The sequence below is a fragment of the Salminus brasiliensis genome, chromosome 12 (assembly GCF_030463535.1).
Source record: "Salminus brasiliensis chromosome 12, fSalBra1.hap2, whole genome shotgun sequence".
NCBI lineage: Eukaryota > Metazoa > Chordata > Actinopteri > Characiformes > Bryconidae > Salminus > Salminus brasiliensis.
The window spans coordinates 13,306,420-13,333,242 of NC_132889.1; the positions used below are offsets into that span (position 1 = coordinate 13,306,420).

The 26,823-nt window shown below is 39.4% G+C and overlaps 1 protein-coding gene across 2 annotated transcripts in view; it reads right to left on the minus strand.

Annotated features, from left to right (window-relative positions):
* The window catches only part of LOC140573759 (alpha-1,6-mannosylglycoprotein 6-beta-N-acetylglucosaminyltransferase B), a 123,991-nt gene that overhangs the window by 38,429 nt on the left and 58,739 nt on the right, over window positions 1-26,823 (minus strand). For both annotated transcript variants that reach the window (XM_072693293.1, XM_072693292.1), the window contains exons 7-8: window positions 22,070-22,234; window positions 15,169-15,338 (exon numbers count right to left, since the gene is read on the minus strand). In XM_072693293.1, the coding sequence (XP_072549394.1) occupies window positions 15,169-15,338; window positions 22,070-22,234 (335 nt within the window). The remainder of the gene's footprint in view (window positions 1-15,168; window positions 15,339-22,069; window positions 22,235-26,823) is intronic.

A 26,823-nucleotide genomic window follows, 5' to 3' on the forward strand; every position in this document is an offset into this window, starting at 1 on the left:
AGGCTCCCCAGAGGCTGGCCAACAAAGCTTTGTTTTATCGTGCATTCTCAATTAAATCTAGCAACACTTTTCTTATTTGTACCATTAAGCATATAATGTGAGTGAGTAATTGTAGCTCTGCCACATAGCCATGTGCTCCAAATCCTGCAAATTCTCAGATCATATTAATGCTCTGCCGAACACTGGAGTGTATGTGGATGAATAGTAAGTGTGAGTCATTTGTGACAATGAATGGAGTTATGATTGTAACAGTGCCATGTCACACAGAGAGAGTGAATGTGTCGTAATGAGCAGCACAGTGCGGCGCTCGGCTAATGTCGTTCACACTCACTCCCGAGACTGCTGTGGCTGGCTGGAGGCTTTAATTAGATGTGTGTACTAATCCAAGGATAGATTTGGAGAATTTAAATTCGCAAGCTGCTATTTAAAACAGGCCAGCTCTAAAACTCAAAGACACATTTTTACTCCCTCTCTACCTCTGTCTGTCTCATTCTCAGTCACTCTCTTCTATACACACACAGGTCTAAAGACATCTAGGGTTGACAGTCCCGCTGGGACTCTAAAGGGGGTAATACGCAAGGACACAGCTAAAAGCCCACTCGCTGACACTCAGGAAAAGCGGTTGTTAGGGGGTGGTTCAGGGTTCAGTGCGAGGACCCCTGGCTATTTTCTGACACAGGTAGTGGATCGGCCTCATGCTGAGAGGAGAATTAACCATGGTGGATGCAGGAGCTCACTTATGAGAGGAATCCATTTTTACACACATACACACTCACACACACATACACTCACTCCAGTTCTCCACAGCCAGCTAATCCTTTCCATGAACTACAAATAAATCTGCGATTTTGCATTAAAGGTAATATTTAGTCTGCTGTATGGTACTTACAGCAAAGTTGTACATTTTTATTTGCCGCATATAGAAATTAAAGAAGCATCAAGCAACATGATTAAAATCTATTTATTTCTCACAATTTAAAAAAAAATAATTTTGTCTAGTCCATATCTAAAGTTTTGTCTAGAAAAATATCAGATTTTTATAATATCACAACTTTTTCTCAGCTTTTGTGTGTTGTTCTAGTGCAAACAAAAACAACCAAACAATAAAGTAAATGCCAAAGCATTTGTAAACATAATATATATCTGGGAGAAGTGATGCATTTTCAGAAAGAAAGGCTGGGGTGTCAATATTTTTGGCCATGAGAAATACACACACACACACACACACACACACACACATATATATATATATATATATATATATATATATATATATATATATATATATATATATATATATATATATATAGTCATGTGAAACCCTTCAATTTTTTACATACTGAATTAAGTAATAGAATTAATCATAAAAATAATTTTCTGGCAAAGAAAAACTTAGGACACACCCGTTTCTACTTAAAATGCTTTAAATAGAATCAGGTGCAGCACATCAGCTGCAAATTACTACATCATTTTTAGAGACGATCTCTAGACATTTTGTTTAGTATCTTTATTAATTTTAAATTAATATTTTTAATAAATTAATTTTTAAATAATAATTACTAGTTTTCCAAATGTGCTGCTATATGGTAAGCACTGGTGTTTTTGGTCATTTGTATTTACATTTCTATGACTGTGGAGAGGGTTGTTGTTATAACCCTCAGTCATGTCCCAGATTGCTGTGAAAGCATCAAATTATTTGATGGGCTTCTTTGCTGATGTGAGGGACTTGCGTAATGGCCTCAGTGTCATGAAATGGTGAGCATCTGTCAGTTTACAGACGGACTTCAGAACATGTTCATCTACCTGAGATCTTAATGTGGTGTATTCTCTTGGGCTCCCAAATGCTCACAACTGTCTAAGCATTGTCCTGTCACTCAGACGTTCGATCCACAGTGATGCCACAGCCATATATGGTCAAGAGCCCATGAGAGAACAACTGGCCTTGTTCCCTCTAGCCCTCCCAGATACCAATTTAGACACGTCAGCCAACAGAAACCTGCATTGGGATAGAGATCCCAATGCAGGTTTCTGTTGGCTGACGTGTCTAAATTGGTATCTGGGATTATTCTCTAAGCACGTTCAGCTGTTCAGTGATGTAGCTGCAGGACTCTGAAAAGAGATTGTTGGATAGCGTCATATGTCTCAGAGCAAGCATGTGCTAGCCTTCACTTTCCCAGTGTTGGTAACACCGTGTGATAGGGGGGTTTTACTTAGTAGTGGGAGTTGGCAAGACATTGGGAAGACAACTGGGGAGAAAAAAATCCATAAATACAGAAAATAAATAAAGATAAAGGCTGAAATATTTAGCAGTCTCTACCTTGAATGCCTCTTATGAAACACCTTTCATTTTCTAGTACAACTGCATCTAAAACAGCATGAACACTGCATATGTATTACAGCAGGTTCAGGCTCATATCCCACACTGGACTGTGTTGTCAGCAGCATTCGGTGAACTGCCAGTAGGACATGCTGCATTCATGGCAGGATAAAACGGCCATCGATTAGTAACTTATCCCAGCTACACTCTGCTACTCCTGCAGCAACTGCTGTTAGAACTTGATTTGTGCCGAGGCTCTTGGTATTTGGACTAGATGCAGCACTTTCATCCTATCCAAGAGGTTCAGTTATGGGATATTTTCTGCTGTATTGCTCTGGGTGTGATACAGGTGTCCCCTGGAAGTCTAGGAACATTCTGCTATGAAATAAATTGTGGCCTACTGGCACACCCTTGCAAAACCTTGGAACAGTTAACCCTCACATATTTTCTGATCTTCCAGTTTTGTAGATGATCTCTCACAGTTGTCTAATCTATTACAGATCCTGTAATGTCCACAAATAATTCTTCTTAAAAGCACTCCCTTTTGTGGCGCACCTTGTAAGTTTCTTTAAAAGTATTCTAGCTCCATCTTGGTAGTGTAAGGCAGTGTTACAGACTGCAATCCATCTGTTGATGCATTATATGCAATCTTCTACCTTCTACCTTGTCATCCATGGTCAGTTCGTGACTATTCCAGACCATGAGCTTCAAGGTTAGCTGCACAGTATATATATTATAAATAATACTCAAACAGTGCAGTGCAGTTTGGGACATAAGCCTGACCCTGCTGTAATACTGTAATACATACACAGTATTCATGCTGTTTTAGATGCAGTTTTACTAGACATTAAAGGTGTTTTATAAAAGGAATTCAAGGTAGAGACTGCTAGATTTTTCGGGCTTTATCTTTATCCAACTAACTATTTTCTGTATTTATGATTATTTTCCTCCCCAGTTGTGTCTCAGTCTCTCTCTCCCTCTCTCTCCCTCTCTCTCTCTCTCTTCATGAAAGATGGAATAATTAATTAGAAGTTAAAATGAAGGGCAATATTTTCAAATATAAAGTGTGTACTTAGTTTGTGTACAAAGTGAAATTGACTTCTACAGATTACACAGAGGATTTGTAGTAAGCCAGTATTTGCAGACTGGCTGACAGTCAGTCAGTGAGGTATGCAGGTGCTCAGCCATTTATAGCTTTAAAGACAAGTAAAGGGAAATGTAAACTTACAACGAAATATACCCTATATGATACAAGTAACCAGTGCAGTTGTTGTCTTTATAAATTAGGGTGCTGTACTCTCTCAGTGGAGCTATAAATATATAAAGCAAACCCAGGTGTGTGCACATATGTGTGTTGGTGTCTGTAACACAGAAGTGTGAAATTTTAACTTGATAAAAACGTTTCCATCAGGTAAAGGTTCTTTAGACCATAAAAGGGTTTTTTACATTCACACAATATTTGACAGCAGGAGCATATGGCATGGTAGACAGATTTCAGACCACAAATTCCAAAATCATAAGTAAGATCAAAGAGGTTTATTATAATAATTTAAACCACTAGAATTTTGCAGCATTTTACCTTAAAATTACAGTATATAAAGAACTGTGATGCTTTACTGATGTGTAACAAAAATAATGGCGTCTCGGTCATTGCTACTATGGGCTCAGCATGCCGGCTACTGCACTATGTAACTTTGGTGAAAGTGGGCAGGACACCGCTCACGAGAACTGCGTATTGAGATGCGCAAAATACAGTATAATATGTTATTAACTGGTGTCGCTAACAATGCTAACCTCTGACATAAAAAGTGGGACATATTTTGGTTGTATTTACTATAAAACACTGGTAAGGGATTGCCAACCCAGTTGTGATAATCCAAAGTATTTAGCTGTTTTTTTTTTTTACTGTTTTTTGATGTTTGTTTTTTGATGTCTGATGTTTTTTATGTTTTGAAAGTGAACAATTATCGGAATGTTTAACCTGAATGCAGTCAACTCGGTGTGGCGTAATTCCCAACTGTGACATCCGACATCCGAGAAGGTAAATCCACATGATTCTTTCAGTTTGGATGCCGGTTCTGTATTTCTCAGCTCGTCCAGAAAACCATGCATACAGCTTGTCCTTCAGAGGGAGCAGTACTTTACCGTTTAACTGTGAAATATACTGAATTCCACTTCTCAACTGTAGGGGGAGCCAAGAGCAAAAAATCCAGTTTCATAATGCTGCTGCATTAGTGCATGTATGAAAACATGCAGTTATTATAAGTGTGTATTCGAAGCAGTAAGCTATACTATACACAACACCATAATAAGAAGAAATTTGTATGCCGCAATCATAATCTTATTATCGCAATATGCCACATGTATAGACAGTCCTATCATGTAATCTTATTTTGTCCTAAATTCGTTGATTGCTATGAGCATGACTGCTCCGCACTGCTAAACAAAAGTGCTGTGCTCTGCAACATCCCTTGGGCTATATTTAATAGGTAGCGCTCCAGATAGTGCTTCAAAGAAGTGCAACAAAGGAAAGGCGATAGAGAGAGAGGAGAGAGTGAGCAACGTAAGAGCCATTAGCACAGCTCTTCATTTCAAGAAGTGTTTTGAGGGTTTGTAAGCAGATTTGAAGAAGCTTTAAGAAACCAAAACTATCCAATGAAAATCAGTGCTGGGAAAAAAAATATGGAAAAATGTATTATGCAGGGCGTCAGAGTGCAGTCTTGAGGTCTAAGATCTCTCATTATGTTCAGATAAAAGTCCTGAGGTCTCACTAATCAACCGTTTATTCACACTTTTTTCAATGCATAGAACATATCTTTGATTCTTGCTGTAAATGTAAGGTAGTGGATAACACCACCCTTACCTGTGGCAGACTTGGGTTTAATTCCCTGACCTGGCAAGCATACAACGCTATACCTTGAGCAAAATTCCTTGTTGGTCATTGTTGTTCTGTCATTGCCAAAAGAGGTTATGTTACAAAGTATTGAGTTGAACTTTTGTTATTGACCAAATACTTTTTCCACCATAATTTACATATTAATTTATCTCATAGTTGAAGTGTATCTATTATAAAAATAACAGACCTCTCTCATCTTTCTAAGTAGGAGAACTTGCACAATCAGTGGCTGACTAAATACTTTTTGGCCCCACTGTAGGGATATCAGCCAAATGCAGTAAATTTAAATATGTTCAGGTGCTGGAGAATGTGTGTTCATTTAGAAAAAATCCTGCCTATGCAGATTCAGAATACCCCTATTAGGAAAAATATATAGGCATGGCTAAACTGATTATGAAATGCACAAACTGCTTAATTTTCAGTCATTTCAGTGTTACTGTTAGAATTTAAATACTTAAACATGGTAAGAAGCAGTTGTATAATACTACTACTGAAATTATCAGAATACATAATTATATTACAAATACAAATTATACAGAAATTCAGCAATTTAAAATAAAAATGAACAATATTCACTTCTATGAATTGTCAATAATAAAACTGTCATGTTGAAATTATTAAATACGTTATTGTAGGAAATACAATGCTGAAAGCAAAAAAAAAAGAGAAAAGAATAAAGAAGAGAAGAAAGAAAGAAGAAAAAAGAAAGAAGAGAAGACAGAAAGAAGAAAGAAAGGAAGAACAGTAGAGAGAAAGAAAGGGGTAATAATGAGAAAGAAAGAAAGAAAGAAAGAAAGAAAGAAAGAAAGAAAGAAAGAATAAAGAAAGATATAAAAATAAAAAAGAAGGAATAAGAAAGTAAGGGGTAACAAAGAAAAAAGGAAAGCCATTAGAAAAGGAACAGACATTAAGAATACTTGGTCTGATTTAAGTGAAACTGTAATTAGTTGGACTTTTATATTTAAGAGCAAAGTGTTCCACACAACTTTTGTTATGGTTCATAATCTACAGGGGATTTTCTGAAGGTTTTCCCATATTTAGACATTTGGAAGTGTCTTTATGTAAATCCTGGTCTTGCAGTAACAGGGCAAGTTAGGATTTGTTCATTGTGGGTATGCAGAATGTTATGCACACATTGAGAGAATGTTCAAAGCCCAATTTGATAAATCAAAATGTTGCAAACACAAAAAGTGTGCAATTTTTTGAATAAAATAATTTAATATTGTGAAGCCATTAATAAATAATAAATATAAAGACAAGTAAAATAGAAGAAAAAAAACAGAAAGTAGAGCAGCATGTTTTACAATATGCATATATATGGAATACATGGCCTAAACCGCCACAGAACAATGGGGGAAAGAATAGTTTTCTTTCAAAGTTTAGTCTGAATAGTGTGGATTGTGTTGTTTTCTTGCTGTAAATCTCTATGTATGGTACAAAGTGTCTTTATTGCCAGGCTCGAGGGTGAGATTACATCAGCATGAAAAAGACTCCCTGAGGGAGGTCTGCAGATAGACAGGCAGTTGTTGACCCTGGAGGCTGCTAGCACAGGTTCTGACTGACATGTTCAAAATGCTGGTGGGTGTCCAGACGCCACAGTGGCTGAGAGAGTGGAGTGATCTGTAAAGCAGAAGCCTTCAGCACTGACCATCTCTCTCTCTCTCACTGTCTCTCCCCCTCTCTCTCTCTCCCTCTATCTCTCTGTCTCTCTCTCTCTCTCTCTAAATGAAAGAAGACCAAGAGATACCTGCAGGGAAATCCGACAGACAGACAGATGGATGGACAGCAGCTGAACACTGGCCTAATCATTAGAGCGGGACAGCTTGATCAGGGAGTGGTCCCTGATGGAATGTGACAGTGTGTGTGTCACCTTAGGCTCCTTTTAGCACATCAAGGCTGACAAATCAGGAGTCAGAGTCACTGAGAGTTTACCTCAATTAACCTCTCCATTGTCTTTCTTAGTTTCTCCCTATCTATATATCCTTCTATATTTCTATCCTTCTTTATATATATATCCTTCTATCTTTCCTTCTATTTGTCTATTCTTCTATCTGTCTATGCTTATGTCCAACCAACCATCTATCCATCTATCCATCTGTCTATCTATCTATCCATCCCATCCATCCCTCCTATCCATCGTATCCATCCCATCAATAATATCTATCCATCATATCCATCGTGTCTGTCCATCCGTCCTCTGTCTGTCCATTACTCTCCGATAACTTCAGATCTTAATTAGCTTCTTACAACAATGGCTTGTTTAGCATCATTGTTAGAAAATTGCCAGGTAATGCAAATTTCAAAGCTTTATAAATACTCTGACCTCTCAACCCCAGCAGCCACATGCTTCTCTAAGCAGCTGCCTATCACTCTGAAAATGTAAATAATTGATGCCGACAATGCAGGAAAAGGCTACGTGAAGACAGCAGAGCTTGTTTTCCGTTAGTAATGTAATAACGAAATGGCAGTCAACAGGAATAGTGAAGGTCAAGTTGACTGCAAAAAGGCTTTTAGGAAGATTTGGCAGACTTTACAAACATTTCACTGGTAGAGAGAAGAATGGATTCAATTAGACCTAAAAAAGAGTAAGTTAAAGGTTTTGCCATGGCCTTTACAGTCCACCAACCTAAGTATCACTGAGAATCTGTGGATAAACGTCACAGATCTAGAAACCTTTTGAATAGAAGAAAGGGTGATAATTGCTACCATCACCAGAATTGTAAAACGTACTTTCAGACTTACTTCCTTGCGTTTGTGTTTGGACATTTGCACGGTGTAGTCTTGTAGGTTTTCTGTTGCACTCACACTGTGTATATACTGTACTTGTACTTAGCTAAAATGACAATACAGTCTCTCAAACTCTTGAACTTAAGCTTGCTGCCTAAAACACACTAACAATAGACATCAATGGCCAGTGGCTTTATTTGTGTGTTTTTTCACTACCATCTTATCCACCTTAACAGCAAGTTACCATAACAGCAAGTGAGCATAAATTAAAAAATAAAATGCTGTTTTTGATGGACATTGCTTTCTATTGTTTACATCGTTCTGGTGTTCCACCTCAACAAATACTGTGGTAAAACCAACCGCCGTCAAGCGTAGTCAAACTCCATAAACAGAAGAGGCAGCAATGCATGAGACATGAGAGCTGTATCACCCTTCCTGTAGTTTCTAATAAAGATATTACCTGAACTGTGAGGACAATTACTAGAGCACTGTTTCAGTTTTTCTCAGTCGATTTGGTTCATTTCTCAGATCAGAATTGAAATTTTCTAAACTGTTCATTCAATCTTTACATCTTCTTTTCACGTGTGCACATCATAATAGCATTTCTCAAATGGTCATGAACAATGATCATGTTTTTTTGCATTATCAATTGCTTCTGTCATGTTTATCAAAATGTGTTCTACTGATTATCTGTTGAATTGTCTTTCCCTACAAAACATTTAGGCTTTAGGTTGCCTAGGTCAGTACATGCAAAAATGTTAAACATGTTGTCTTAATATCTTAGTTTAGGCATAGTTTGTACATCTTTATGAAACTTTTTATCCTTAATTTATCCAAAAATGAATGTACTGTTCTCAGGTGAATCTTGGCTTTAAGTTAAGAAGGTGAATTTGTGAAAGTTTAGATCAACCACTGGTCAAACAGCTCTCAATCACAGGTCAGAGGTGCATTTAATAAACCTTCAATTGACAAACATATATAGACACAAAGCACAAAAAGTCTCACAATGGAAAGACAAGGCCATGTACAGGGTGAACAGCCAAGAAGAGGGGTAAGGCTGTGTGGTGGAAGGCTAATGGGACAAAACAGAGGAAGAAGTAGGAGAGTCAATGCCCATAGTTTTGTCCCAGATGAAATTAGCAACAATTGTAGATCATGTTTTAAATCCTTGTCTTACAATGGCTAAAGCTGGTCGCCGGTTGCAGCAGAATATTGTTCGTAGAGAACGTTTCATAGAGAAACAAGTATGTCATTCATAAATGTGCACCCTGCTGTAATGCTGCACATTGACATCAATTCTGAAATGTTATTCAATCCTATGTTTTGCATTTTTGTATCATATATGACTGTAAGACTAGCTCATATAAGTGGCAGAGGTCCCATTTTCACACATCAACAAGAGGAGGCTATGGTCATAGCAAATAATGCCATAAGGCTGAGGGAGATATTATTCAATCTGTAAGCATCTCAACCACTGACCGAGTTGAAACGACACCAGATGAGCATGAAACAGTTGTTCAAAGTTCCATTTCAAAGAAATGGTGACAGGGTGAAAGAGCTACGGTACCAGTATGTGCATACTGACACATTTGCTATGGCTGAAATGTATGTAACTGTTTCTTGTCCATAATGAACATTATATGTACTTTATTACTGCTTTTGTGATGTAGCGTAACATGGAGCTGGAATCAAGAGAAACACTCCACACTTATATATACACCTTAATGAAACTGACCTTAACCTTGCAAAATGCAGAGGTCGAAACATCACTGGCCAAAGGGCTACCATTAATTCTGGTTAACCAGCATAGTCTATGTTACATTTCAGCAAGCTATGTGGCTATTCTGATTGAGTGCACCCCATGGTGCACTTCTTTTATTCTCTCTCAATAGACACATCACTGTCACAACACTCTACTTTTTTATGGTCTGTGTTCACAACACCCACACCAGCAGCTTCTCCACGTGTGTGAACGTGATGCTTCATGTAACAGATGACAGTATGTGCTGAATATTGAAGCCCCTCTCAACAAACAGGCAAGGATTAAAAAAAAAAAGACATGAAAAAAACCACACCACCCACTCCCAGCAGGCGAGCATTTAATAACTTGAAGCTATTCAGATTAGAGGCACGCCGTCAATGTTTTCATGCTGTGTTTTTCTTCTTGCTCTGACTCATCTACTGGCTCTGCATGGGGACAGATAGCGTGCAGCCCACTGAACTTGCAGAGAGCATGGCGGGGGGAAAGATGCTGAGTTTGTTGAGTTGGCCAAGATGTTACTTGAGGGCAGAAGCCCCTCTCCATGATGAGATTTTATTATTCACTTCCCTAATCAAATGATCAGGCCAAATCTAATTTATCTACCCTAAACACACTGAATGGCCGTGGTCTAACTCATTCATCAGGATGAAACTATTGTCGAGATTTCTTGCCCAAGAAACATTCTGGGGTCAGCTGCTCTAATGTTTTCTCATTGGATGACAATTGATCTATGTGTTTATATTAAGTTGTACAAGAAAAGTTCTTATTAATATGATTATAGGGGTCGTGGAGAAGTGCAATGTTTGTTTATTGGAGAAATTTCTTTGCTTTTGAATGATTCATTAATTATTTTTAACAGATCTTTTTACATTGAAGTGGTTTCATAAGATTTTCTCTCTTCAGCTCTGTATCTATGTTGTTTCTGTGTTCTTTTTTGTATGCCAGCCCTCTCGTTCTCTTCCTCAGGTGTACCTTGTCAGTCTCTGTGTATAAGTAGGTCACTAGTTTATTGTAAGTTAGCTTGGTTAGTGGTTATCCCGTTGGCTTGGTTCGCTGGTTATGTTTGGTTTTGTTTCCCGCTTGCTTTGTTTTCCTATTTGTAAGGAAGTCATTACTTGCTTTTACGTCTTCCTTTCCCTCCAAGCTCTTACAACCGTGACCGATAAAATGTAAATTTTAAAACATTTTACTTTCGTTTCACTTTAAACTAGAAATGGTTTGACATACATTTTATATTATATAAAGCCTAAATGACAATGACCTTTATGAGGAGGTCTCATTACCATAAGTAGGGGGACATTTTGGCTTGATATTAGACATTTTGATTTCATATTTGACACCTCCTTTGAATGTGCTGTATAATAAATGGGCATTGTTTTGAAGGGGGGGGGGGGGGGTTCTCCATCCCCCATTCCCCATTCTGTAAGTTCTGTGTGTGTTTCTGGTACCAATATATTTTTGATTGTTTCACCGAATATCTAATAACAGTGCCTTGCCTGAATCATGATTTTTAGGCTATTCAACAGAATCTATATCGATTTGTTACTATTTTAAACATTGGTGGTTGTTGGAATAGCGGTGAGTCACAGAGGAACTTTAATTTTCATTTGTTTAAGGTTAGTTAGAAACTGAACCCACACAAGATGAATGACTATTTCTGCTGTGCTGTAATATTCAAATGTAATGTATTAATACTGAATTTTTATAATACTGCATAACAAAATCATAATTAATATTTTGTCATCAAATAACAAAGAATAGTATTTAATTATTATTTATTTATGTTTATCTTAGCTAAATCAAGTAGCCATCTCTGCTGTTATTTTTTTACATGTAGCATGATCTGTTAAAGCCTGCTGCTGTGGAACTTACAGTATGCTTGAAATGCTAGTCGTACTGTATCATTTAAAAGAACAATGACGAATGCTTCCCAATTAAAAAAGTGCTTTGAAAAAAACAGTACACTGCTTAGTATCCACAGATTTGAAATTGGACATAATGGTTAAAGAAAAGCATTTGGGCATGGGGCAAAGCAACATAATGTGGCATCTCTCAGGCTCGGTACTGAGTCTATCGGGCACAATAGGTTGAAGATAACATACAGTACATACAGTAGTTGTTACAAACATACTACCCTATTGCACAATCCAGTTGTGGCTAATTTCACACGCTAGCTATGTCTCCTTAGCACTACCACCACAGTCATCATCATCAACAACCACCACCACCACCACCACCACAACAACAACAACAACAACAACAAAAATAATAATAATAACCATATTAAACCTGGGAGTTCAAAAAACATAATTTCCCTTACACTCTCTGCATGGCTAGATATAGTATTGTTTACCCATAATTCAGAATAATGCTGCTGAATTAATGCAGCACAGACATCTGTTAGCCAACAGTGTTCTCCTCCAAGTGTGTTGAACTGTTTAATGACATTGTGTTAACAGCAGTTGGAAAAGATGGAAGCACACGCTACCCCTTACACTCTCAGTTTGGTAGTATCAGGTGATGAGGAAGCGTAGCTAGCAGGTGAAACTGATCACTGCTAAATTGAGAGGAAAAAAAAACAAGATTCAGAGGTGAGATGTGGGATGTTGAGCTTAAGAGCCTGTCTGAAGCAGCAGCTCCACAGAACACACCTGCCTGCTCCCCACGGAGAACAAGAAGAATCCTGCAGAGGATTGTGTGACTTCTGGAGGTGTGAGAAGAAGGAATCAGAGGCAATCAGAAAGGAGTAGATTACTAAGGACTTGTCAGAGGGTTGACTTTGTGCAAGTGTTGCTTTGAGAGCAAGAAGACTGTGATAAGCTGAATCTGTACAGACGGAGACTATGATCAGGACAAGCTTTCCTGGGCTTGTCTTCGAATGGGCCAAGATGAGAGGAAGGTTCTAATCTAAACAGAAGCTTCCCTAGCATACTGAAGAAGCAACCTACATAATGATCTGCCAGTGAGCCGAAAGCGTAGATGGAGAATGATGGATGAAAAAAAAAATCTCTCACTCTTTAATAGTCTTCACAAAGGGATTTATTGGTATTGTACGTCTTTCTTTTACAGCCCAATTTAAAGAAATGAGCTCATAAAAAAGGACCATATCATTTTTCCTCCTCAAGAAAAAAGGGCAATGAGATCCAATCTTCATTTAATGCATCTGCATAGCAATATATTCTACAATTTCACTAATGTCAGTTGGGCATCTACGCTCTTAAAAAGGCTCCTAAAAGGTTCTTGGCTTGGATGTATGGTTCTAGTGCCATACTCTTCCTTGGTCTAGCATATTTACCATATGTGGGCATAAAGGTTCTTTACACAGTTCTTTTCTCATTTTCAAACATCTGTTGGAAGATCCTTTAGGAGAACCAAACCTTCTTCTACAGCATTACACCAAATAACCTTTTGTGCTTTTGTTTTTGTTGTGTATAGTGATCGTAGATTTCAATTTTTAGTGGTCAAGAATATCAATATTACTGTCTAACATATAACCATAATCTTAACCATAAGATAATCAAAATAAAACAACATGTCATTTTTGAGCAACATGTCAGAAAGAATGCTTGGTTTGTCTTTTATATTTTGTTTGGGCTTGAAGTTCTGCCAGTGCAAAAACAAAAAATAAAAATTAAAAATAAAAATAAAAAAGGTTTTCTTTCTCTGACCCTGCAGTTAGTGAGAAAGAAACATAGACTTTTAACAGAGATAAAAAGAGAGCTGGAGAGAGACTAGATCATGGCCTTGTGTTCTTAAAGCTTTTGGCTCAGAGATAGCTGGTTCTGCTCTTTCAACTCTTCCAGATTCATCTTATCTTTTCTAAGATCAATAGTGCAGCTGGTTTAAATAAAAGTGATTCACACAGAACTCAGCAACATTGCTTTCACTATTAATAGCCAATAGACTGTGTGTGTGTGTGTGTGTGTGTGTGTGTGTGTGTATTTCATTTTATTTAGACTTCACCTTTGTCCTGCGTTTTAAGGCTAGTGCTACAATGACAGGCTGTGAGACATGCTTTTGAAAATTGAGAGTACTTTACAGACATCTGACCAAAAATTCATGTGCATATGTTTTCCTATTAAAACTACATGTTGTACACTCATTCTGCACCAGAAAAGAACTCAGATAAATAATTGAAAGCTTAATACTGCCATTACATCCATGCCCAAGATAAGGACATGTAAACCTTTGACCACAATTGTTTATAAAAACTGTCTGAGGTTCCAATTACCAATAAGAGTTGTCTGTGGTGCTGAATACGTAAGCTCTGTCTGTGGCACTGAATACACAAATGCTGTCTGAGGTGATGAATACACAAACGCTGTCCGTGGTGCTGAATGCACAAGAATTGTCCGTGGTGCTGAATGTACAAGAATTGTCCGTGGTGCTGAATGCAGAAGAACGCTTCATTGAGCTAACAAAATGAGAGCGCTAACCTTACTTGTTAATGGTTATGCCAAGCACACACTACATAGTTTTAGCTCTGATGTCCTTTGTCCCAGATAAGTTTTTTGACATCAGCAACATAACCCCCTAGCTTGGTGAGAAATCAATGTGCCCTTGGTGACTGCTTGTATAGTATCAACGGTTCACTGAAGCTATTTTTCCAGTCTGTGGGCAACTAAAACAATAACAAACATGACAAAGGGGTTCAAGAAGGTTTTTGGAGAGGAGATTCATGAATATTGTCCGAGGCTGCCACTCACTGCTTCTACGCTTGGGTTGGGGCGCCTCTGAGTGGGCTTTTTTTCTCTGTGCTAGCACTGTAGGGATGGAACAAGCATAAACTCCTGCCCTTGTCCTATGCATTTAGCAACTGCAAAAATCCTAGTGGTTTAGCAGTTTAGCATGTAGCATACATTTTCTGTATTTATTTCTGTGAGACAGCAGGGTTTTGTGGTCAGGATTGTGTGGCAAGTGTACTATTACATGCACGTAACAACAGATCACAGGCCGCATAAATGTTGTGCAGTGTGAACAGAACAAATATTCTTTTTTTTCTGTCCAATTTAGTCATGATCAATTTTTATTTCTACCATCTATTTACTATTCTGCCTATCACCTATGGTACTAATAGCTTTGGGAGGGTGGAGGCTAGTATGTGCTTTCTTCCTAAGTCACTTGAAGCCAACCAATCACTCATGTTGGCAAGCATTTTGCTGAGTGATCTAGGGAGAGAAGGGGCCATCCTAGGCATCCAAGGCAGATTATGCTCTTTTGGACTGCTGGCCATGTATGGACAAAACTGAAATATTACAACATCCATAATTGCTGAACTGAGACATAAAAAGCAAGAGTTGAAGCACAGCATACCTCAATGATTATAAGCAAAAAGTGTAAAGCGGGAATAGTGCTTTGCGAGCTTCAGAAAGCCTGGTATTGTGGTTTTTGAAACAGAAGTGAAACTTGTGTGTGTAAGTAAGTATAGCCTACCGAGAGCTTAAGTAAAAGCATTTGTAGACTCACCCTTGGAGCTCTTTGACAGAAACTGAAATCTTGAGGTTGTGTCCCAGCACATGAAGGGCAGTGAGAATATCTGCCCATTGCACCATTTCCCCCAGTGGTCCTCCCTTCAGCACTTTAGGACTGAACACATCACCAGACTCTTCTGTTAGAAACCCCACATGCACCAAGACCTGAGAGAAGAAAGAAAGAAAGAAATGCCAAGCAACTTTAGAAAAAGAGAATTCCGGCAGTAAACGTTACTTCAGAATTGCTTAAATGGTACATATACATATATACATATACATACAGAGCAGTCTATAGGGATTTGGACAAAGACATTTTGGTGTTCTTGTTGTTTGGTCTCAACACTCAAAACACAGGATATAAAATGATTATGTCAGTTTTAATTTAAAACAAAAGTTGACTTACAGGCTGGCTATGGCCTAAACAAAATATGGCATTTAGATCATGGTAATAGTTCAGTGTCTGTATTTAGTATTTAATGTAAAGTCGAACATGAATGATCTCTATACTGCACTCTGTTGCAGCCATTTTTCCACCACAGCACAAAGTCACAGCACCTATCATGCCCCCTCAACTGGGATAATCGATGAGAGTGGAGGTCATTAATATAAATCAAGACCCCCAAATGTATGCTTTTCTTTTCATCAGAGTAAATGACATTAAACAAACACTTCACACACAAATTTAGGTATTAGATCCACCTACAGTAGCAAGTAAACTACAATAGAAACAGCCCTGGGAGGCACAGCCCTGGGGGGCACCAGTACTCAGTATTTCAGTACTGGAGATGTTGTTGCCTATCCAGAACCCAGTTACAGAGGGAGGTGTTCAGGCCCAGCATGCTTAGTTTTCCAATCAGGTGCTTAGGGATGATGGTGTTGAATGCTGAACTGAAGTCTATGAACAGCATTCTGACGTAGGTGTCTGTATTGTCCAGGTGGGTGAGAGCTAGGTGGAGTGTCGTGGTGATGGCATTGTCTATAGAGCGGTTGGGCTGATACACAAGCTGAAATGGGGGGAAGGGGGGAGCTGGCCTTTAATGTGTCTCATGACAAGCCTCTCGAAACACTTCATGATGATGGGATTGAGTGCAACGAGAAAATAGTCGTTGAGGCAGGACACAGGGGACTTCTTTAGCACAGGGATGATGGTGGTGGTCTTGAAGCACGTTGGGATGACTGCAGTGCTCAGCTGTTCGGCACATTCTCTGAGCACTCTGCTAGGAATGCTGTCTGGTCCAGAAGCACGTCAGCTGTTGACAGGCACAGTACTTGTTCATCTGAAAGAAGTGTGGTCTTCCTTGCTGTTGTGCCATTTTGTGCATCACACAGAGAATAGAAATTGTTTAGCGCATCTGGAAGGGAGGCATCACTATCACAAGCAGGTGATGGTGTTTTGTAGTTGATGACAGCCTGGATGCCCCGCCACATGCACATGTCTCTGCTGTGTCTTGAAATTGTGGATTTTCTGAGCGTAGGTGTGCTTTGCCTTTCTGATTGCCCGGGTGAGCTTGGCTCTGACTGTTCTGAGGCCTGCTTTATCTCCTGACTTAAAGGCCTTGTCACAGGTTCTCAGCAGCATGCACACCTCTGCAGTCATCCATGATTTCTGGTTGTGGTGAGTTGTGATGACCTTGGAAACAATAACATTGTGAATGCAATACTTTAAGGTGCACTCTTTGCTGACACCCCTCAGACACCCCTCCATATTAACACCACCCTTGATTTAACAATAAACATGAACAAGTGTCTACAAACTTTTGTGCATATACACTCTTAAAAATAAAGGTGCTACAAAGAGTTCCAACCAAACTAAAAATGAAAGCAAAAATGGTTCTGCTATAGCATTGCTCAAAAAAACCCTTTGTAGCACTTTTTCTTTTAAGAGTATTAAAGAAACATAACAAACAACACCAGCATAACAAGATACAAACCATTAGTCAGCCAGAAGAACAGAAAGGCCAGCTTACAGTTGACCAAAACAGTACAGTACAGGCTTGCACAGATGCTTCCACAATATTCTCCTCCACTCAAATTGTTTTTTTTAAGCTTATTTAGAAGAACATAAAGCTGACAGCTTACTCTGGGATGTAAGCTTTTGTTGGGGAACACTGGGTCAGTGCGCACTGGCCTTATGTTTCTCACCCAGACAGAAAGAGTCTCCTGAGGCAGGCCATTCCTCTGTCGGCTATACATTCAGCTCATAGCGCTGGCTATCTGTAGTACCATCTTTAGACGTGATACAGCACTACCGTATGACTAACCGCTAAATGCTGTCTGATGGTCCTCCTAAAGAAATATAAAAGGCATGAGAATGAAGTATTGCAGTTCTGAGAAAAAGAGAAAAAGAAAAGAGGGCACTTTGTGACCAGATCAACATATATATAGTGATACCACAGGGCAGAGTTTCAGTGTTTTTTCTGAAACAGGTTTGTGTCAGCATTCTGTCCTGCCCTTATTACTCCTTTATCGGTGCAGTCACTCATTCCTCTCTGATGGGGGGGGAGCTGTGGCCCAGAGGGCTCTATAATGGACAATGGCCATTACTGTCCAGCTAGGGCCTGTCAATGTGTGCGTGCACCTCAGATACTCAGGGTTGAGGGTTGGGTGTATAAAGTCAGGTTTTACTGAGTAGTAGAAAATTCTACTGCTACAAACATCCACAAAAGACAATTTAAAGTCTCTTGTATGTGCATACATTCAGAGACTGTTTACATCCTTCATTAACATGTGTTTTATGTTTGGAGCAAAATTTGATACTACTTTTACAAAAACTGCTTGACGTCAGTGTGAGATATGTTTTTACTTTCCCCCGCATATAAACAAATTGGTGGCTTCCCAGTAATTATTGGTATTGGCTGATATGCTCTGTCTTTCTACATTTACAGTTAACTCATCATGGAGATGAAACTAAAATCTTTCAAGCTCAATGAAAGTGTGCAGCTGACCACATAGATGAAGTAAAGGCCTTCCAAAGGAAAGTTTTATTGTCTAATCAGAGGTATTTGAAGGTATAAAGATGAGCCATTCAACCTCAAGCACACTGTACCAACTGTTTAACAAGGTGGTGGTATCAATGGTGATATGACAGCGTAATTACTTGAGGGTAGAAGGTGTCTCTGAACTGTCTGGTTCTGGTCTACAAGCTTCTATACCTCCTGCCACTGGGCAGTTGTGAGAACAGGCAGTGGCTTGGGTGGGTGGAGTCCTTAATAATCCTCCTTGGCTTCCTCAGACAGCAGCTGGTGTTGAAATCTAGAAGGTTTGGACCCCTGAACCCAAAGATGGATCCAGCCTTTCAAAGCACTTGCTTGCAGTCACTTAAGCAGGTAATGCTGGCCATCTTTGGAACAGGGACAATAGAGGTCAGATACTATACAAATTCAAGAAGTCTTTGTCGGCCATAAATGAAGGTGCTAGTAACATTCAGTACAATAGAAGTGACATACAAACACACAATTAACAAAAAAACTACCAAGACTAGTGGGAGCTTGCAACACAGCAGCCATGCTCGACGCGCTTGGATACATAATGTGGACTGTGAACTTTAATTGTACTCAACCAGTTCTTCCAGGAAGAGTACTTAAATATCCAGCCAGAACTCTGTCGCAAGCTTGTTGATAACTATTTAAAGCATCTGCTGTATGTATATTTTTTACTATATACGTACTTGTATAAACATTTTGCCAGATTGCTCAAGCTGCCTATAAAAGAACAGTTCACAGAAATCACGGAAAGTCTAACATTGCTGTGGCATTCATAGATATGATGAGTGCATGAAAACATCCGATTATAACTAAATAAATGTCAATGTATCAATTTCACCAGATATGTACATAAACATACTGGATATCAGCCCACAACCCCTTTATTGACGCATCCTTTGTAAACATAGTTTCTTAACTGTTTCTACCAGTGTATTATACACATATACTAAATATGTTAAGGTAACTCCACTTTGCATTTCTTTGTCCATTATCTCAGCTGCTAGTCAGCACTCAACAGATGAATTTCCCAATGTGATTGCAGTGAACCACACACACCTAAATAATTCATATGCTTTTTTAATGATAAATGACTCTACACTGTTCTTGCTGCACTATATCCAATTATGCTTTTTGTAATAAAACAAACGGTTGCTCAGTATTTTTCTTTAAGTACTACTTACATTTGAGATATGATCAGAGAATCATGTGCTATATCACAATAACAAAAGTTATTACAGTAATAATAAAATGCTGTCATATTTCCTACCTCTGGACCATGTCCCTACAAGATATACTTGACCAGATTCTATCTACTTTTTACTAGGATGCATTCCCAGTGTGGTCAACCACAAACTGGACAATCAGTCACAAATCAGTCAAGTTGGTCATGCTGACAGACCAGCTTATCCATCACATTTAAATAAGAACATTCACCAAAGTGGTCAAGACTTAACCAGCAAGCTCCAGTTAAACCAGCAAGCAAGGAATCAGCTTTTTAACTACCCTGACCATCAAGGATCAGCTGCCAGCTAAAGCTGGTCTTAAGCTGGATTTTTCAGCAGCATTTCCAAATAACCTCTTCCGTTCCATAGGACATTGTAGAACACAGTTGGAGCCTTCTCGATGTGACAGACTGAGATTAGGCTGGATGATTTCAATAAAAATAAGTGTAAATTAAAACAAGCAGAATATAAAGGGTTAAAAAGCAAGCTCAAGGAGCGAAAAGGAACTGAAACAGCACAGAGATGGTATTGTTAGGTCAGAAAGAAGCTGGATATGCGTAAATCCATACTCCCCTCTGAAGGTGAGACTGTTTGATCTCTTTCTTGATTGTGTGTGGATGAAGTGTGCAGGGTGTGCGGATATTGACGGACTGTGAACGGAAAGAGTGTGAATGAGACACGTTGCCATGTGCACTGCTACACCTTATTCTATCGCAGCAAGCCAGAGGGACATACACCCGCTGGCTTGGAGAGGGAGAATTCAATTTAAGAGAAAAACACATACACACACACACATACTGGGAAGAATGTGCCTGCATGAGAGAGAAAAGAAAGAAATGAGACGCAGACAGAATAAAGAAAAGAGGAACGAACAAAAGAGAGTAGGAAAAGGACGGAGAAAGAAAAGCCTCCTTTAAACACATAAATACAACAGCTTTGTAAGAAGACGAATGTTTTCTCTGCAGCACAATGCTGTGTGGCTGCATTCAGAAGGAGGCCTTGGTCTACAGCAAGCTGTGGGAGTGAAATTTAATTTAGTTTAATGAGTTGTAAGCCTGGAGTGGTTTACTCAGACTGTAAACACACAGAACAGTGTGGAGAGAGAGAGAGAGAGAGAGTGTGTGTGTGTGTGTGTGTATGTGTGTGTGTGTGTGTGTGTGTGTGTGTGGAGCCAAACAACCTTCTGCTTCTCAGACTGGAAACGCAACAGTAGAGCGGTGGCACTCCCAATCATTCAGTAATGGTACAACAGAAGTGAGGTGTCTGATCATGTGCTATACACACACTACCAGCACATTAATCCTCTAATGCAAAAGGAGGATAAATAATAGGAAAAATAAAGCAAACAAACCAAAAACGATTACCTACACTGCTTAAAGTACTGTATAAGATCCTTGAGGAACTTTCAGAGGTTACACAATTGCTGGGCTCGAATTTCTAAAGATTCTAAGGGTAGGATTGCTTATCTAGGATCTAGTCCTGAGGCAATAAAGTAATCATAATTATGGCCTCAAGTTAGACCCCTGGATCCACAAACATACTAATAAAGCTAATAATAATAATAAAGTTTTTTTTTTTTGATTTTGTAGAATTTTAGAGCATCATTTGTATTTAAAAAAAATAATAATATTAAATGTGCCATTGCCTTTTTAAGTAATTCATTCAAATAACCTGAACTCTGCATTCACTGACTACTCAGAAACACATACACCTTAGTAGCTCCACCTTGCTGCTGTACAGTTACATTAGCCCTTCATCAATGTTCAGTGTCCAGCCACAGAAACTGACCACTCAACATCATGGTTTTGGGTGACACTGTACTCTCAGCCTGTTTGACAACTCTTGCATGGGTTGGCTTCGCTTCATGCATTCCCTAATCAATCCCATTAAACAAGATAAAGTGAGCTGTGTGCTAAACATTCCTCTCCACATGGCCTGTTTATTCAAGTCCAGAAGAGGTTCATCAGAACTGGCTAAGTAGCATCAGCTCCAAAATGTAAAGAAACAGTGTGCTCTATAAAGTGCTTAATAAAGAGAACAATCACTGATGAGAATGCTTTTGAGCCTAATTCAAAAAAGATGACCATTTGTAGCACACTAGACCATTCTAGACCATTAGAAACACCAATCTTGTTGGCCCATGTTGGTGGTGTCCTGCTAGAGACTTCAGCCCATCTTTTGATGCACAATTGGTGATAGCAGCCTCTAGACCCTTAAAAAATACCACAGAAGAACCGGTTTTGGTTAAATAAAGAATTGTTTCTGTAAATGAGAATGTAAAGATCTCAAAGGAGAGGTCCTTTACCAATTTAAAGGTTATTCAAACTAGCCCCTTTATTTTTTAGGGCTGTAGTCCTTCATCAGTGGTGTTTCAGAACCATTTCTAGCTGACACTTCTTTTTATTGTAGGTGGGGGACATTGAAGCTAGCATTGGCTTCAGAAACATACTATTTGCACCACCTTGATCCAACAGAGGTGACAGATCAGAGTGAACCACTACCAAGATAGGTAGAGAGAGAGAGAGAAAACATATATCCCATTACAGCTAGTTCATAATTCACAGTTCTCATTACGCATATTAGATGGTTCTTTCCGTGAAGAACCTGCAAGAGAGCAAGAAGCATAGAAATCTAATCCTATCTGGCACCTTTCCAGTCATACAGAGAGTGTGTGAGCATTCAGGCTTACCCTCTTCTGCTGTCTCTGGTTGCTGCGCAGACGCTCATCCAGTCTTCGGGCAGCCACAGCCCATTGCACGGCCAGCCTGCGCATTCGCCTCCTCATGAAGCTCAGAGACTCCTTCCCCGAACCCACTTGCTCCAGCAGCGGACCCAGGTCAGAGCGGACCACTGCCTAGAGAGACAGAAAAGGATGAGAGAGAGCCAATACAGTATACTCTTATGCTCATATGTCTAATATTCAGGGCTTTACATAATCTATAGCAAGCACTGTAGCACAAATATTATGTACAGTGGGGAAAAAAGTATTTAGTCAGTCACCAGTTGTGCAAGTTCTCCCACTTAAAAAGATGAGAGAAGCCTGTAATTGACATCATAGGTAGACCTCAACTATGAAAGACAAAATAAGGGAAAAAAATCAGAAAATCACATTGTCTGATTTTTAAAGAATTTATTTGCAAAAAATGGTGGAAAATAAGTAATTGGTCACCTACAAACAAGCAAGATTTCTGGCTGTCACAGACCTGTACCTTCTTCTTTAAGAGGCTTCTCTGTCCTCCACTCATTACCTGTATTAATGGCACCTGTTTGAACTCGTTAACAGTATAAATGACACCTGCCTACAACCTCAAACAGTCACACTCCAAACTCCACTATGGTGAAGACCAAAGAGCTGTCGAAGGACACCAGAAACAAAATTGTAGACCTGCACCAGGTTGGGAAGACTGAATCTGCAATAGGCAAGCAGCTTGGTGTGAAGAAATCTACTGTAGGAGCAATAATCAGAAAGATCAAGACCTAAAAGACCACTGCAAATCTCCCTCGATCAGGGGCTCCACGCAAGATCTCAGCCCAAGGGGTCAAAATGATCACAAGAACGGTAAGCAAAAATCCCAGAACCACACGGGGGACCTAGTGAATGGCCTGCAGAAAGCTGGGGCCAACGTTACAAAGGCTACCGTCAGTTACACACTACGCCGCCAGGGACTCAGATCTTGCAGTGCCAGACGTGTTCCCCTGCTTAAGCCAGTACATATCCGGGCGTGTCTGAAGTTTGCTAGAGAGCATTTGGATGTTCTGGAAGAGTATTGGGAGAATGTCTTATGGTCAGATGAAACCAAAGTAGAACTGTTTGGTACAAACACAACTCGTTGTGTTTGGAGGAGAGTGAATGATGAGTTGCATACAAAGAACACCATACCAACTGTGAAGCATGGGGGTGGCAACATCATGCTTTGGGGCTGTTTCTCTGCAAAGGGACTAGGAGGACTGGTCCGTGTACATGAAAGAATGAATGGGGCCATGTATTGTGAGATTTTGAGTGCAAACCTCCTACCATCAGCAAGGGCATTGAAGATGAAACGTGGCTGGGTCTTTCAGCATGATAATGATCCCAAGCACACTGCCAGGGCAACAAAGGAGTGGCTTCGTAAGAAGCATTTCAAGGTCCTGGAGTGGCCTAGCCAGTCTCCAGATCTCAACCCTATAGAAAACCTTTGGAGGGAGTTGAAAGTCCGTGTTGCCCGCCGACAGCCCCAAAACATCACTGCTCTAGAGGAGATCTGCATGGAGGAATGGGCCAACATACCAGCAACGGTGTGTGCCAACCTTGTGAAGACTTACAGAAAACGTTTGACCTCTGTCATTGCCAACAAAGGATATATAACAAAGTACTGAGATGAACTTTTGTTATTGACCAAATACTTATTTTCCACCATTATTTGCAAATAAGTTCTTTAAAAATCAGACAATGTGATTTTCAGAATTTTTTTTCTCATTTTGTCTCTCATAGTTGAGGTCTACCTGTGATGTCAATTACAGGCCTTTCTCATTTTTTTAAGTGGGAGAACTTGCACAATTGGTGACTGACTAAATTTTTTTCCCCACTGTATATCAAATACTGAAGCACTAAAGACTACATAATTGTAATTCTAAACACTGTCAGTGCCAATAAATGAAGCAATTTATTCCAAATTCCAATTCCAGAACCCCAAAACTGATATGTAACAGTCTTAACTCATTATATTTACACCCCCATAATTGACATACACCCAGCCCACTAGCGAGAGCCCTGTTAGTCCTGGGTAAATAGAGCAATGCAATAAAATTCAATGGCCACTTTGGGAGAATATGGTCGGGGTTTTTTTTTGCTTGCTGTCAGTTTGCTGTGACAGTCTTGTCTTGTCCACGACTATGCTTCAGTAACACAGAGCAGCATGCATATTACTGCCAGACTCTGATAGATAACAGAATATGAATTGCTATGCAAACCAGGCCTTATGACTGTGGCTTTTCCTGAGAACTGATCTTGCAAAAAGGGGGATAAAAAGCAGGGTATAGAACTGTAGCAGCACAAACAAGCAATCAGCGCCGTGTGGGAAGGGCTTCATCATGACACCAGCCACAAGCTAAACTCAGTATGAGAAAATGGAGGAGAGGCTGGTAGCAGCTATTTCAGGCTTCCTTGTGCTTTACGATATGCCTGTATTAAAAAAAATGAAGCATGGAGGAAGGTGGATGGAATTGTTTGTGCTACTGGTGGACTCTTTTAACACATGTTAAATCTTTTTAATTCATGTTTGTATCAGTGGAAAGTACATTTACTAGTTGAGAAAAATGTTTACAAATTCAATACAAACATCTAGAGAGGAAAACACTGGTTAAAGGCAACAGAAAAAAAAAATAACTACAATGTCTTATTGGGACACAGCATTTGACTACAACTGGCTTGGGGCAGACAGATCTGCTTGCTGTTTTTAAGTGACACGCCCCAAAGCGGCTAGCAGATGGCCTAGGACGTGATTTGCTTTGCTGTCGCTTTGCTGTAATGTGAATGCACCATAAAAGCTAACTCTAGCCACTGCTAAGAGCTAAGAGCCATTGCTCTTAGCGCCTCTCTGTCAACTAACCAATCAGCGGACAGCACATCATAACACATTATTAGCTCAGACCAAAGTCACTTTTTAAAATGAAAATACTGCATTAAAGCATTGTAATGCACGTTTAATATGTGACTTAATGTAATTAGTTGACACAGCAGGTGTCAGGAAGATTTTTGTGATGACATTTTTATCAGGCAAACAGTAAACTATTAAACTATAGCACAGCATAGCAACTTTTGGGCATTTTGTACTTTGCAAGGCCCTTTGTTTGATTGGTTTCAGAATTGAATTGAATTCAGTTTATCTAATAAACTACAATGTCCATTAACACCAAAATTATGCATGAGGAGATGATGTGGAAAGCTGGGAAAAGCAGCTTCCATCCAGTAGCAGCAGAAACATAGGTAGTGTTTTCCTGGCGTTTCGCCAAACCCAGATTCGTCCATCAGACTGCCAGATAGGAGAGTGTGATTCATCACTCCAGAGAAGACATTTCCACTGAGTGGTGGTGGGCTTTTCACCACTCCAGCTGATGCTTGCCATCGCTCTTAGTGATTTTAGGCTTGTGTGCAGCTCCTCGGTCACAGACAGTTCCTGATGCACAGTTCATGTACGACGTTGCTTCAAGAGGTTTGAAACTCTGTAGTGAGTGATGCATTTTTTTTTCAGTGCTCTGGAGCCTTGTTCTGTGAGTATGTGTGGTCCACTACTTCATGGCTGAGCTGCTGGTGCTCTAAGAGGCTTTAATATTTTAATAAACACACTTACAGTTAGCTGGGGCAGATCTAGTAATGCAGAAATTTTACAAAGCAGGGGCAAAGCTGACATTGTAGGACCATGGCAAGTCACTGAGCTCTTCGGTGTGACCCATCACACTCAATGTTTGTTTATGAAGTGTACAAACATATCACATATGTGACTATGTAATGTGCAATACTCACACAAAGGTCTATTGTACAGTGCGTGACTGTGGTCTTTTATGCATGTATAACACCTTTAATTACCCTGGTTATACACTAGAACTTCTTTTTCAGTATTTCAAGAACAAAGAAAAACATTTAACGATGAGAACCAAAAATGTGTATAATGTAATTACTCTGTAAATTATTTTTATGGTCACTTCTTGCCCATTTGCCACAAAAACACTGGACTTTCAATTTAATCTCAGGTTAAAAACATGCTAATTAATTTATTTGCTTTGAAAAACTAAAAAATGAGAAACCAGCAATTTTGTTTACATTGTATATTATGTATATTACATTAAAGGTAAAGGTGCACGTATTTGTCACTGTACAGTGTGCGCTGTACAGCAAAATGGGTCCTGCGCATTTAACCCATCTGTGGTAGTGAACACACACTCACACACACTAGTGAGCTAGGGGCAGTGAGTACACACACACACCCAGAGCGGTGGGTAGCCAACTCCAGCGCCCGGGGAGCAGAGATGGTAAAGGGCCTTGCTCAAGGGCCCAACACTGGCAGCTTGCCAAGCCCGGGAATCGAACCCACAACCCTGTTATCAATAATCCGGCTGAGCCACCACTGTATATTTTATATTATCATATTAAAAAACAAAACAAACATTATTTAAACATAAAAACTACATCATCATACACATAACACCCTGCTATGTAGTACTATTCGACTTTCAAACTTAACAAAAAAGACAATAGTTAGAAAAAAATAATAATATTGGGACACAGCATTTGACTACAACTCTGAACAAACTTGCTTGGGGTGGGCAGATCGGCTTGTTGTTTTTAAGTGACACGCCCCAGCAGATGCAGAAGTGGCCAGCAGATGGACAAGGACATGATTTGTTTTGCTATCGCTTTGCTGTAATGCGAATGCACCATAAAATCTAACTCTAGCCACTGCTGCG